General features: G+C 53.4%; 1 protein-coding gene across 1 annotated transcript in view; it reads left to right on the top strand.

Annotated features, from left to right (window-relative positions):
• Nucleotides 1-15,193, top strand: part of LOC141729930 (uncharacterized) — a 96,554-nt gene that overhangs the window by 2,765 nt on the left and 78,596 nt on the right. Inside the window, exons 2-3 of the mRNA XM_074546590.1 lie at nt 8,651-9,074; nt 12,899-13,150. Coding sequence (XP_074402691.1) covers nt 8,651-9,074; nt 12,899-13,150 — 676 coding nt within the window. The remainder of the gene's footprint in view (nt 1-8,650; nt 9,075-12,898; nt 13,151-15,193) is intronic.

The following is a 15,193-nucleotide window of genomic DNA, read 5'->3' as shown; positions in this document are numbered from 1 at the left end:
TCCCCACACTCACAAGCCCATTTCCCAGTGTGGATCATCTGGTGGCTGATCAGTGTATTTCCCTACCTGAAGCTCTTCCCACACTCCAAGCATTTGTGGGGCTTCTCCCCATCATGAAGCTGCCCATGGGCCACCAGCTCTGAGCTCTGGCTGAAGCTCTGCCCATCTTCCTGGCTCAGGGTGGGTCTTTCCTCCACAGAGCACACCGGGATGGGTTTGGAGCCCCTCCTCCTGTGGGATCTCTGTGACTTTTCCTCCCCGTTGGATTCCTGTGCTGTGGAGCTGCTCAAAACAGTCTCTTCCACGAGGTTCTGCCGCGAGGATTTTTCACCCCTGGTCTCCATTTTCAGCTCCTTCTCTGGGGGAGGAAGGACAAGGAGAGGATGGGATTTGCCTCCATGCAAGAGGGAAGGAGATCCCCCCAGTGCATCCCCGGCATCCCCGGCAGGATGGCATTGACCCCGGGTTTGTCCTGCAACCAGGGGCAGTGCTGGGCTGGGAGATGGAGCAGGAGAGAGGGGGAAAGGGGCGCTGACTTCCTCCTCACCTGCCTGGGCGTCCCAGGGAATGTTCCTTTTCCTTGCAGCCTCCTCTTCCATCCAATCAAGACTTGGGAATGGGAAATCCTGTTTTTGGTGGAAAAAACCAGATGAGCACATTGTTTTTTGTACTGGTTTGAAGGCAAACCTGGGTAACGGTCTAAGCCAGAAAAGCAATTTAAGAGGAAAATGAAGATCAAGGAAATGATACAGAAAAACTGCCTTAAGCTGACAAAGTCAGGATATAATCTGACACTATATTGGCAAGGGTGGTGGCTGCAGTCCCATTAAATGGTGGCTGCAGTCCTGTTGGAGAGATGAACGTGATTCTGTCAGAGCAGTGATGCTGTAGAAGGGTCTGATGTTCCTCTTAATGTCCAGTGAGGGTTATGGAGCTCTTGTCCTCTGGGAATCCAGTAGTTGCAAGAATCAGCTTATATCCAGGTAGGAATGCTTGGTTCCTCCCCCTGGGCGGAGCATCCCACAATGGGATGATGGAATTTTATCAGTCCTGCAGAGACACTCAATGTCCCATTCACAGAAGATATCTGCCCTGGAGGGTGTTATCAGGGGTGAGTAATGGAAGAGATAAAGAACACTGCCCCACCTGTTTATAGCAGTTGATGAAGATGGGGATTGAAAACATGCATTTGGTTACATCTTGCATGGCAGCCTGAAACAGTGGGGTAATCACTGCTCAGGGGGTGAACACCACCCCCCTTACCCAAACTGGCTCAGGTGTAAAACCCCCACCCTGGGAAGGGCACACACACAGGGGACAATGTCACACTTACCCTGCTTCAGGGGAGGTCTCTGTCCCTTGTCACTCCCTTGCTCTCTCCCCTTTTCTCTTTCTTTCCATCTCTCTCTCTACCTCACATTTACTGTTCAATAAAATACACTTTGGATGTGGCCTCATTAGCACCTTAATTGGGCAGAGGAATCTCTATAACAATTTGAGTAACCAGACTGTGACATTATTTTGGCACAGTGAATTCAGGGCACTGTTGTCTGACTCCAAGTGCCTTTGACAAGAGTGTGGTTCCCTTCTCTGAGGAGGTTGTGGTTCTTTCTGGAAGAACCCTTGGAAACTTGGACACAGTCCCTCCTTCCTCCCGGGGAACTTATGGGAGAAATGATGAGGAAAATGGCTGTTGTGAGTGGCCAGTGTAAAAGAAAATATTTTCTTGTCCTTCCTTGAAAAGTTTGTTAAAATCACTGGAGGAAAGGGAGAAAATGTTACCAGCGAGACTGACAAGGTTCATTCACTCCAAGGTGAAGAACATAAGGGGCTGCTGAAAGTCCCACAAGAAGCCCAGCTCAAGTAGATAAATTCCCAAATAACTCCGGAATTCACAGGCTTGGGGGCTTTATCAAATGTGAGAATCATTATTCTCTTCATTCCTGTCACCTTTTTGACAGCTACACTGAGTTTCCCCTTCCTTTTAATAATCTTTATATTGGGCCAAATTTGCACTTTGCTTTTATTGGAACCTGACAGCAGCTGAGCTGTAGCTATGCAGGAACCAATGTAACTTGGAATTGCATCAAAATTGCTTCTATTGTCAGTTTATTCATGTTTGGGATTTGTGTTTTCATCATATGTGACTTATGGGAAATCAAATATTCATCAAGGTATTTTATGTAGGATAAAGTTTTATTTCTGCCAAGTTTATTTTGTCCATTGCCCAGGGGATGCTCAGGGGGTCTCTGTGCCTCTCACCCTGGGGGATGCTTGGGAGGGGCTGGGGGGGCTCTCTGACCTTCTCACCCCTGGGGAGGCCGGGGGGGTCTCTGTCCCTCTCAGCCCTGCTGTGACCCCACCCAAACTTCATCGGGGTCAGAGGGACAGGGACACCCACAAACCCCCAGAAGGGTTGAACCTGGGATTTGGCTTGGGGCTGAGGATTTAGGAAGGGGCTGGAATTGGGGCTGGGCTTGGATTTGGGGCTGAGATTGGATTAGAGCTGGGACTGAGGTTAAGGTGAGACATGGGATTGGCTTCAGGGCTGGGGTTGGGATTGGGTCTGGGGCTAGACGAGTCAGGCACTGGGATGAGAATAGTGAGAACAGAACTGTGAGTGTGTCCAAGCATGGAGTGAGACTGAGACCAGGGTCAGGATCAGGTTTGGGACTGAGCTCACCAAGAGCAGGACAGGGGGGATGTCACTGCAGGATGTCCCTGGCATCATCCCAGCCCTCCTCAGGCACCTCCAAACATGGGGGGCAGCTGGGTGCTCCAAGATCCAGGTGCTCCCACGCTGCCCCTCCATACCAGGCGAGCATTCCCTGAGGGCAGCCCTGACTGTGACCCTTGGGGCTCTGAGATCAGCCCTCATATCCCTGTGGGAGCAGCTGCAGACAGGTTGAGATGTTTCCCCCCCTCTTTCTGGAGAAAGGGTGAAGCCCGGCTGCCTGTTTCTCCTGGTGCCTCCTCCTCTCCTCAGCTGAGGATGTCCAACTCCCCAGGAGCAGGAAAATCCCCATTCCCTCTTTCCTTGTGGCTGCAGCCTGGAACATCCATCCAGAGTTAAGGACTTTTTGACAGCTCTGCTGAATGACACTGGGAGGAGATTTGTGAGAAGGGGAAGAAATTGTATTTTGATAGTAACTAAAAGATGCAAAATTATTCCTTTCTGTTATATTGCTTTTCAGTCAGTTCTGGTCTGTTTTCAGAGTGCCACCTTCTCAGCTGATTGTGTTTGTGCCCTCCTTTCTCTCCTGCCTCTCTTCCCCTGCTCTGTTTCTCTCTCAGAGTCTTCCTTGACCCAGGGCAGCTCACACTAAAGACCGTGCCCGGATTTAATTCCCAATTCAGGAGCTACAGCTGCCATGGGTGAAGTTAGGAAGGCTGGCAGTGAAATGCCACTGTAAGATCTTGCTCCACTTGGCTTTTGGCTCCTTCTTGACAGCTTTGCCTTCAAGGGCAGGAACATCTTTTCATAGCTGAGAATTGGAATTCCAGACCCTGGCAGTGTGTGCCGTGGATCCCAGAGGGGCATTCCCGAGGCTCCCAGGGTGCTGCTCCTGCCGTGCCTCCCAAGGAGCTTCTCTCCCAAGGGGAGAAGATCCAGCAGCTCTGTGGGCTCCCAGAGCACTCAGCAAAGGTGACTTTGATGGACATTTTCCAGCACCTTCCCCTCTGGAAGCAGAGGGAGGGAGGAAAAAGAAGCGAGTCCTGGAAGGACTGGGATGGGCAGGGACCCTGTCCATGGATTACGACCCCGCGAGTGAGAGACGCCTCTGCCCCAGTGGAGGAGCGAATGAGAGCGTGGGAACGCAACCGACGATTATTGAACGTGGACTGAACGGAACAAGAAATGGGGAGGAGAAAGGGAGAGAAAGAAATCGGGAAGAGGTCTCACAGAACAGAAAGAAACAGGAAAAGGCTCCCGCCTGGACTCCGCAGCTCCCAGGGACACCGGCAGGGCGCAGCGCCTTCCACAATTCCAGCCAATCAGAAGAGGCGCTAACCAATTTCCAGCTAACCAGAGCTTTCCTCGTCGATGACTCACCGGTTGCCAGGCGGACCCGCAGAGCCCGGCGGCCCCGGAGCGGAATTTGGGGCTCGGGCCGGGGGACGGATCCGCCCCGGGGGAGTCCCCGAGCCCCTGCCCAGGCCTGGGGCCGATCGGGGGCTCCCCCACCCAGCAGCCGGTGCTGCGGGGCCGCGGGGCAGAGCGGTGGGAAAGGGGGGTCCGGGCTGGGAGCGGAGGAAATGCGGGAGGAAGAGGAGGGAGAGGAGGAGCAGCAGCGGGAGCGGGAGAATCGCGGCGCTCGCAGCGCCCGCACGCCGAGCCTGCAGCACCCCCTGCCCCGGGAGCATCGCCCCCAGCCCCGAGCCGCAGGGGAGGGCGGAGGCCGAGCTCGCCCCGGCTCCAGCCAGGAGTCTCCGGGAGGATTTTTTGGAGAGTGTTCGGAGCCGGCAGATCCCGGACTCGAGCCCCGGATATCTCCGGGCTCCCTAAGAGGAGCTTTTTCGGGGGGAGAGGAGCCGCGATCGCCCCTCGGGAGGGTCTCGGGGGGTCCACGTGGGGATGGCCCGGTACCGACGGGGCGGGACATTGGTTTTGGGGATCCCCGTGAGAGCCGGGGCTGTGGAATGGGGGACCCCCAGGGCGGGGAGAGGGGAAGGGGCGATACCGGAGCTGGGGGACCCCCGGCAGCCCCGAGATGAGGCGGGGACGGGACCCCCTGACCCTGACAGGGGTGTCGTGGGGTGACTTCATGATGCTCGTACCCCATCGGTCTGTTTAGCCCAGAAATGAGTTCTGCACCTTTAAGGCTGGTTCTGAGAGAGAAGGGGAGGAGGAAGAATCTGCAGTTTGTTTCAGAAACTGCACTCACTCCTCTACATTCCAGCTCCTGGATGGACAGACAGCAGGACAGAGCTGTCCTTTGCTTTTAGTCAGTTTTTAGGTCTCTGAGGCAGAGAGGTTCCCTGGACTTTGATTTTTCTTTTTCTTTGGAGCTGTTTAAACCTGCTCTGGACTGAACAACCAGAATACCACCGGCAGCTCCCACCTGAGGCCCACTGTGATGGACCTGGGCCGAGGCATTTCCAGCGCTGGACGGACTGATAAGAGACTGATAATAGACTGATAAGTGACTGATAACACTGATAAGACACTGATAAGACACTGATAAGACACTGAGTGGGCCCAGCTACAACCCAAGGAGGGACTTTCGGAGTTTGTCATCTATTTTTGAGCAGCAGGAGGTTTTATTGCTTAATATTGTTCAATTTTTGTGCTGGTGAATGCTTTGCCTGTAAAATAAAGTTTTTTTAGACTTTTCTCCAAGGAAATATTTTCCTGGACTGGCTGAGGGTGGGGCTGCTGAATCGGCATTCTAGAGGAGACTGCTTTTGGAGGGTTTGAACCAAATTTGCCCTAAACCAGGACAGGGTGGTGGAAAGAAGGGGGAACCCCAAGTGGCTGGATTGAGGGGAGGCTGGGGAGGGGGACCTTGTGACCCCAGAACCTCCCAGAATCCCGAAGCAGGACCCTGGAGGGGGGGAATCCCCAGGACCCATGGGATTCCCAGCAGCCCTGAGAGAGGGGACCACCAGAACCCCAGAGGGATGAGACTGGAAATGGGAAACTCATTGTGGGGTTTTTTTTTTCATTCACTCTTGATTTTTGGAGGTTTTTATGCACAGCAGGTGACTTCTAGAGATAGACTTGGGTGGGAGGAATCCCCAACCCAAGGCGTTCACACCTTGTTTTTCCCAAACCAGGATTTTCCCCAAATCTTCCTGCCGTGACATCCCCCCTGTCCCGCTCTGGGTGAGCTCAATCCCAAACCTGACCCCAATCCTGGTCTCAGTCTGACTCCATGTTTAGACACACTCAGTTGTGTATTTATTCTCATCCCAGTCCCAAACTCATCCACCCCAGCCCCAGCCCAAAGCCAATCCCATGTCTAGCCTTAACCTCAATCCCAGCTCTAATCCAAATCTCAGCCCCAACTCCAACCCAGCCCCAATTCCAGCCCCTTCCTAAACCCTCAGCCCCAAACCAAATCCCAGGTTCAGCCCTTCTGGGGGTTTGGGGGTGTCTCTGTCCCTCTGACCCCGATGATGTTTGGGTGGGGTCACAGCAGGGCTGAGAGGGACAGAGACCCCCCCGGCCTCCCCAGGTGTGAGAAGGTCGGAGAGCCCCCCCAGCCCCGAGCACCCTCAGCGGTGAGAGGGACACAGAGCCCCTGGTCCCCAGCCCTGCACAGGCATTGCCTGAGGCCATAGAGATGGAGACCCCCGAGCATCCCCCAGGGTGAGGGGACAGAGACCCCTGAGCATCCCCTGGGCTGAGAGGGACAGAGACTGCCCCGAGCATCCCCTGGAACAGAGGTGAGAGGGAGGGAGACCCCCAGGCATTTCCTGGGGTGAGAATGATGCAGACCCCCTGGGGAACAGCCTGGGGTGACAGGGACAGGCACAACCCCTGCAGAACGGCCTGGGGTGACAGGGACATGAAAAACACCCCCAAACCCCTTCCAAGCATCCCCCAGTGCGAGAGGCACAGAGACCCCTTGAGCATCCTTTGGGCACTGGACAAAATAAACTTGGCAGAAATCAAACTTGACTCTGCAAAATTACTTTGAAGAATATTTGCTCTTCCCACAAGTAACTTGTGATGAAAGCGCAAACAAATCCCAAACATGAATAAACTGACAATCCAAGCAGTGATGTGGCAATTCCAATATTCATTGCTTCCTGCACATCTCCAGCTCAGCTGCTGGCAGGTTCCGATAAAAGCAAAGTGCAAATTTGGCCCAATACAGATTAATAAAAGGAATGGAAATCTCTGTGTAGCAGTCACAAAGGTGACAGGGATAAAGAGAAAAATGATTGTCACATTTGGTAAAGCCCCCAAGCCTGGGAATTCAGGACTTATTCGGAAATTTATCAACTTGAGCTGGGCTTCTTCTGGGACTTTTGGCCGCCTTGTGTTCCTCACTGTGGGGTGACTGTACCTTGTCAGTCTCGCTGGTAACATTTGCTCTATTTCCTCCAGTGATTTTAACAACTTTATAAGGAAAGACAGCAAATTATTTTCTTTACACTGGCCACTCATAAAAGCCATTTTCCCCATCATTTCTCCCATAAAGAGAAAAAACTTTTATAAGCTCCATAAGCTCCGCAGGAGGAAGGAGGGACGGTGTCCAAGTTTCCAAGAGTTCTTCCAGAAAGAACCACAACCTTGTCAGTGGAGGGAGCCCTGATGTTGTCAAAGGCACTTCGGGTCAGAGAATAGCGCCTAAACACACTGTGCAAAAATAATGTCACAGTCTGGTTATGCAAATTTTTAGAGAGATTCCTCTGCCCCAATTAAGGGGCTAATGAGGCCACATCCAAAGTGTATTTTATTGAACAGTAAATGTGAGGTAGAGAGATGGAAAGAAAGAGAAAATATGAGTGACAAGGGACAGAGACCTCCCCTGGACCAGACCAAGTGTGACATTGTCCCCTGTGTGTGGGGGTTTTACACTTGAGCGACTTTGGGTAAGGGGGTGGTGTTCACCCCCTGAGCAGGGATTACACCACTGTTTCAGGTTGCAATGCAAGATGTAAACAAATGCATGCTTTCAATCACCATCTCCATAAACTGTTAGAGACAGGTGGGGCAGGGTTCTTTATCTCTTCCATGACTCACCCCTGATAATGCCCTCCAGGGGAGATATCTTCTGCTAATGGGCCATTGCGTGTCTCTGCAGGACTGATAAAATTCCATCATCCCATTGTGGGATGATCCGCCCAGGGGGAGGATCCAAGCATTCCTACCAGGATATATACTGAGCCTTGCTACAACCAGGAGCAGCCTGCCTACTGGATTGCCAGAGGACAAGAGCTCCATAACCACCACTGGATCTCCAGACGAAGACCAGACCCTTCTACAGGATCACTGCTTTGACAGAATCACGTTCACCTCTCCAACAGGACTGCAGCCACCATTTATTGGGACGGCAGCCACCAGCCTTACCTACAGGGTGTCAGGTTATATCCTGACTCTGTCAGTTTAAGGCAGTGTTTCTATATCGTTGCCTTGATCTTCATTTTCTTTTAAATTGTAATTCTGGTTTAGACCCTCCCCATGTTTGCCTTCAAACCTGTACAAATCTCATGGTGCCCATCCCTTGTTATTCTCCCAAAAGAGGATTTCCCATTTCCAAACCTTTGCCAGATGGAAAAGGAGGCTGTGAGGAACAGGAAGGATCCCCAGGACACCCGGGCAGGTGAGGAGGAAGTCAGTGCCCCTTTCCCCCTCTCTCCTGCTCCATCTCCCAGCCCAGCTCAGCCCCTGGCTGCAGGACAACCCTGCTGCCAACACCATCCTACCGAAGATGCACTGGGGGGATCTCCTTCCCCTTCCCTCTGGCAGGGAGGCAAATCCCATCCTCTCCTTGTCTTTCCTCCCCCAGAGAAGAAGCTGAGGACTGGGACCAGGGATGACAAATCCCCACAGCAGAACATCAAGGAAGATGCTGTTATGAGTGACTCCAGGGCACAGGAATCCAACGGGGAGGAAACTCCCCAGAGATTCCACAGGAAGAGGGGCTCCAAACCCAGTCTGGGGTGCTCTGAGGAGGAAAGACCCTCCCTGAGCCAGGAAGGTGGACAGAGCTTCAGCCAGAGCTCAGAGCTGGTGGTCCATGAGCAGCTTCATGATGGGGAGAAGCCCCACAAGTGCTTGCAGTGTGGGAAGAACTTCAGGCAGAGGAGCAGCCTGATCCGCCACCAACACATCCACACCGGGGAATGGCCCTATGAGTGTGGGGAGTGTGGGAAGGGCTTCAGCTACAGGTCAGACCTCATCAGGCACCAACGCATCCACACTGGGGAGAGGCCCTACGAGTGTCCCCAGTGTCAGAAGAGGTTTCGGACCAGCTCCAGTCTCCTCCAGCACCAGCAGTTTCACACAGATGAGAGGCCCTTCCACTGCCCTGAGTGTGGGAAGGGCTTCAAGCAAAACTCCGACCTCATCAGGCACCGGCGCATCCACACTGGGGAGAGGCCCTACGAGTGTCCCCAGTGTGGGAAGAGCTTCACCCAGAGCTCTAACATGACAAAACACCAACGGAGGTGCCACTAAGGGAAGCCCTGCGAGTGCTCCAGCTGCAGGAGGAGCTTTGTGAACTGGTCCAGCTTCATCCCCAGTGGAGGTCTAATGTTGGGAAGAGCACAGGTGATCCATGGTCCCTATGATCCATGCTGGGAAGACAACTGCCCCAATACCTTCCCTGTCAATGACATGGTGTAGAACTGAAGAACATGAGGGTTTTTCCATGGCCCTGTCATTACATTCACTCTCACCTCAAGTTATTGCCAGGGGCAGGACAGGGACTCTCTCTCTCCCTGAGAAGAAGGGTGTACTTTCCAAGTGGGGGGAGGCCGGGGGGGTCTCTGTCCCTTTCAGCCCTGCTGTGACCCCACCCAAACATCATCGGGGCCAGAGGGACAGAGACAACCCCAAAGCCCCAGAAGAGCTGAACCGGGAATTTGGTTTGGGGCTGAGGAGTTAGGAAGCCGCTGGAATTGGGGCTGGGTTAGAGTTGGGGCTGAGATTTGGATTAGAGCTGGGATTGAGGTTAAGGCGAGACATAGGATTGGCTTTGGGCTGGGGTTGGGATAGATGAGTATGGGACTGGGATGAGATAAAATACAGAACTGTGAGTGTGTCTAAATGTGGAGTGAGATTGAGACCGGGATCAGGGTCAGGTTTGGGATTGAGCTCACCCAGAGTGGGACAGGGAGGATGTTACGGTGGGAAGGTTTGGGGAAAATCCTGGTTTGGGAGAAAAACTAGGTGTTAATGCCTTGGGTTGTGGACTCCTCCAACCCACGTCCATTTCTAGAAGTCACCAGATGTCCAAAAATCAAGACTGAATCAAAAAAAGCCACCAGGAGTTTCCCATTTCCAGTCTCATCCCTCTTGGGTTATGGTTGCTCCCACATCTCAGGGCTGGTGGGGATTCCATCAGTCCAGGGGATCCCTCCTCTCCAGGGTCCTGCTTTTGGATTCTGGGAGGTTCTGGGGTCACAAGGTCCCCCTCTCCAGCCTCCCCTCAATCCAGCCACTTGAGGTTCCCCCTTCTTTCCACCACCCTGTCCGGGTTTAGGGCAAATTTGGTTGAAACCCTCCAAAAGGAGTTTCCTCTAGAATGCCGATTCAGCAGCCCCACCCTCAGCCAGTCCGGGAAAATATTTCCGGGAAGAAAAGTCTAGAAAAACTTTATTTTACAGGCAAAGCATTCACCAGCACAAAAATTGAACAATATTAAGCAATAAAACTTCCTGCTGCTCCAAAATAGATGACAAACTCCGAAAGTCCCTCCTTGGGTTGTAGCTCCATGCACTCAGCGTCTTATCAGTGCCTTATCAGTGCGTTATCAGTGTCTTATCAGTGGCTTATCAACCTCTTATCAGTCTATTATCAGTCTCTTATCAGTCTGACCAGCGCTGGAAATGCCCAGGCCCAGGCTTATCCCGGTGGGCCTCAGGGAAGAGCTGCTGGTGGTATTCTGGTTGTTCAGTCCAGAGCAGGTTTAAACAGCTCCAAAGAAAAAGAAAAATCAAAGTCCGGAGAACTTCTCTGCCTCAGAGACCTAAAAACTGACTAAAAGCAAAGGACAGCTCTGTCCTGCTGTCTGTCCATCCAGGAGCTGGAATGTAGAGGAGTGAGTGCAGTTTCTGAAAACAAACTGCAGATTCTTCCTCCTCCCCTTCTCTCTCAGAACCAGCCTTAAAGGTGCAGAACTCATTTCTGGGCTAAACAGACCGATGGGGTACGAGCATCATGAAGTCACCCCACGACACCCCTGTCAGGGTCAGGGGGTCCCGTCCCCGCCTCATCTCGGGGCTGCCGGGGGTCCCCCAGCTCCGGTATCGCCCCTTCCCCTCTCCCCACCCCGGGGGTCCCCCGTTCCACAGCCCCGGCTCTCACGGGGATCCCCAAAACCAATGTCCCGCCCCGTCGGTACCGGGCCATCCCCACGTGGACCCCCCGAGACCCTCCCGAGGGGCCATCGCGGCTCCTCTCCCCCCGAAAAAGCTCCTCTTGGGGAGCCCGGAGATATCCGGGGCTCGAATCCGGGATCTGCCGGCTCCGAACACTCCTCAAAAGAATCCTCCCGGAGACCCCTGGCTGGAGTTATTTGGGAATTTAGCTACTTGAGCTGGGCTTCTTCTGGGACTTTCAGCAGCCTTGTGTTTTTCATGTTGGAGTGAACGAACCTTTTCAATCTCGCTGGTATCATTTGCTCCCTCTCTTCCAGTGATTTTAACAAACTTTTCAAGGAAGGACAACAAAATATTTTCTTTATAATCCAGACCAACAACAGCCATTTTCCTCATCAGTTCTTCCATACGTGACTCAGAGGAAGTTCCAAGGGTTCTTCCAGAGAGAACCACACCCTCCTCAGAGGAGGGAACCATTCTGTTGACAAAGGCACTTGGGGTCAGGGAACAGTGCCCTGAACTCACTGCGCCAAAATAATGTCTCAATCTGGTTAAAAAACTTACTAGAGAGATGCCTCTGCCCCAATTAAGGTGCTAATGAGACCAAATCTAATGTGGATTTTATTGAACAGTAAATGTGAGGTAGAGAGAGTTAAAAGAAAGAGGAAAGCAGGGCATGGCGAGGGAGTGACAAGGGACAGAGACCTCCCCTGGAGGGGGTCACGTGTGACATTGTCCCCTGTGTGTGCCCTTCCCAGGGTGGGGGTTTTACATCTGAACCAGTTTGGGTAAGGGGGGTGGTGTTCACCCCCTGAGCAGGGATTACCCCACTGTTTCAGTTTGCCATGCAAGATGTAACCAAATGCATGTTTTCAATCCCCATCTTCATCAACTGCTATAAACAGGTGGGGCAGTGTTCTTTATCTCTTCCATGACTCAGCCCTGATAACGCCCTTCAGGGGAGATATCTTCTGTGAATGGGCCATTGAGTGTCACTGCAGGACTGATAAAATTCCATCATCCCCTTGTGGGATGATCTGCCCAGGGGGAGGATCCAAGCATTCCTGCCTGTAAATAAGCTGAAGCTTGCAACACCAGGAGCAGCTTGCCTACTGGATTCCCAGAGGATAAGAGCTCCATAGCCACCACTGGACCTCCAGACGAAGACCAGACCCTTCTGCAGGATCACTGCTCTGACAGAACCACGTCCACCTCTCCCACAGGACTGCAGCCACAATTTATTGGGACGGCTGCCACAACCCTGACCAACAGGGTGTCAGGTTATATCCTGACTCTGTCAGTCTAAGGCAGTGTTTCTGTATCATTGCCTTGATCTTCACTTTGGTTTAGAATTGCAATTTTGGTTTAGACCCTTTCCCAGGTTTGCCTTCAAACCAGTACAAAACTCAATATGGTCATCCCTTGTTATTCTCCCAAAAGAGGATTTCCCATTTCCAAACCTTTGCCAGATGGAAAAGGAGGCTGTGAGGAACAGGAAGGATCCCCAGGACTCCCAGGCAGGTGAGGAGGAAGTCAGTGCCCCTTTCCCCCTCTCTCCTGCTCCATCTCCCAGCCCAGCTCAGCCCCTGGCTGCAGGACAACCCTGCTGCCAACACCATCCTACCGAAGATGCACTGGGGGGGATCTCCTTCCCCTTCCCTCTGGCAGGGAGGCAAATCCCATCCTCTCCTTGTCTTTCCTCCCCCAGAGAAGAAGCTGAGGATTGGGACCAGGGATGACAAATCCCCACAGCAGAACATCAAGGAAGATGCTGTTATGAGTGACTCCAGGGCACAGGAATCCAACGGGGAGGAAACTCCCCAGAGATTCCACAGGAAGAGGGGCTCCAAACCCAGTCTGGGGTGCTCTGAGGAGGAAAGACCCTCCCTGAGCCAGGAAGGTGGACAGAGCTTCAGCCAGAGCTCAGAGCTGGTGGTCCATGAGCAGCTTCATGATGGGGAGAAGCCCCACAAGTGCTTGCAGTGTGGGAAGAGCTTCAGGCAGAGGAGCAGCCTGATCCGCCACCAACACATCCACACTGGGCAATGGCCCTACGAGTGTGGGGAATGTGGGAAGGGCTTCAGCTACAGGTCAGAACTCATCAGGCACCAACGCATCCACACTGGGGAGAGGCCCTATGAGTGTCCCCAGTGTCAGAAGAGGTTTCGGACCAGCTCCAGTCTCCTCCTGCGTGAGCGGATTCACACAGATGAGAGGCCCTTCCGCTGCTGTGTATGCGAGAAGGGCTTCAAGCAAAAGTGCACCCTGATCACCCACCGGCGCATCCACACCGGGGAGAGGCCCTACGAGTGTCCCCAGTGTGGGAAGAGCTTCACCCAGAGCTCTCACTTGACCAGTCACCAACGGAGGCACCACTAAGGGAAGGCCTCCAATACCCAAGTGCAGGAGGATTTTGTGCACTGCCTCAACTCCAGTAATTGGAGTATCCACATTGGGAAAAGCCCTGATGATCCATATTCCCCATGATCCATGCTGGGAAGACACCTGTACTTTTTCCTGTCCTTGCCAATGATATGATGTGGGATGGAAAAACATGAAGGTCTGGCCATGGCCCTGTCATTACATTCACTCCCACCTCAGGTCATTGCCAGGAGCAGGAAATGGACTCTGTCTCACCCTGAGGAGAAGGGTGAAATTTCCAGGAAGGGGAAATTGTGGCCAGGAAGACCCAGTGACTTTTGTTGAGTTTTCCCTGTAAACTGTGCCTTCTGTTATCCAAATTGTTTCTGGTTTTGTTTGTTCCTTATCTCGTTGTTGTTCCCAATAAATTGTTCTTATCTAAGCCCAGAATCTTTCCTTTTTGTGCTTTCCATGGGAGGTGGGAGGGCAGTGAGGGCAGTGCGGTTTTAGCGGGAGCAGGAAATTGGGGAATCCCATTCCTGAACCCCGGCCCGTGGAAACCGAGCATCCCAGCTGGTCCCAGCCCTGGTGGCCATGGCAACAGCCTTGGGAGCGGGTCCCTGGCTGGCGCTGTGGGAACCTCTTCCCTCTGGTGCCCAGGGACAGGAGTGGAGGGAACGGCTGCAGCTGAGTCGGGGCAGGCTCAGGTTGGATGTCAGGAAAAGGTTTTTGCCCAGAGGCTGCTGGGGCCCTGCCCAGGCTCCCCAGGGAAGGGTCCCAGCTCCAGGGCTCTCTGAGCTGCAGCAGCGTTTGGACAGCGCTGCCAGGCCCAGGCTGGCATTGTTGGGGTGTCCTGTGCAGGGCCAGCAGTTGGACTGGAGGATCCTGATGGGTCCCTCCCAGCTCAGCCAATTCTGTGGCTCTGGGATCCCATGAGCCTGGGGATGGGGCTGCAAATGGTTGCCATGGCAACGAGCTCTGGCTGCAGGCCTGGGCTGGTGTCCATGGCAACCACCCCTGGCATGGGGTCTCCATGGAGCTGCTGAGGGACTGACCATAGCAACAGGGGACCAGTGATGGTTGCCATGGAAACTGACCATAGCAACAGGTTCCTGGTAATGGTTGCTGTGGAAACTGAACAGAACAACAGGTGGCTGGTGATGGTTGCCTGCTAAGGGTCAGATTTGTTACAGGCCCTCAGAGAGGTTCCATGGGGACTTTCCAGAAATCTCTAGGCTGTTCCAGAGCTGGAATGTCACAGACACAGACAGGGCCTCCATGGAGATCTCCTAGGGCTTTCTGGGGATGGTAAAGAGCTGTGTGGACAGAGGCAGTCACAGCCATTCCATGGTGACATCCCGGGGGACCTTGTGCTGCAAAGGCACCGATCTGTCACAGGCACTCATGGGGGCTCCATGGTGACATCCCAGGAGTCCTCACTTGCAGGCCTGTCATCAATGGTCCATTGTGGCACTGTGGAGCCAAAGGAGACCATTGTGACACAGCAAAGCCCCAGGGTCCAAAGGTCCATTGTGACATTGCAGACCTCATGGAACAGAGGAGTCCCGTGACATTGTGGGGCCTGGGGAGCCACAGGGACCATTGTGACACTGCAAGGGCTCATGGAATCCTTGGGACCATTGTGACCCTGTAGGGACATCTGACACCTGGGGGCACTGTGACACTGTGGGACCCCATGGATCCAACGCACCAGTGTGACACTATGGAGCCCCATAAAACCAAGGGAACACAGAACAGCTCTGACTGGTTTGGCTTCCCATGGACTGCCTGACTGGTCCAGGTGACCTTTGCACCTTGAGGTTCACTTCTCATG

Source organism: Zonotrichia albicollis, chromosome 8, assembly GCF_047830755.1.
Source record: "Zonotrichia albicollis isolate bZonAlb1 chromosome 8, bZonAlb1.hap1, whole genome shotgun sequence".
NCBI lineage: Eukaryota > Metazoa > Chordata > Aves > Passeriformes > Passerellidae > Zonotrichia > Zonotrichia albicollis.
This window is presented reverse-complemented; position numbering and strand designations above follow the sequence as displayed.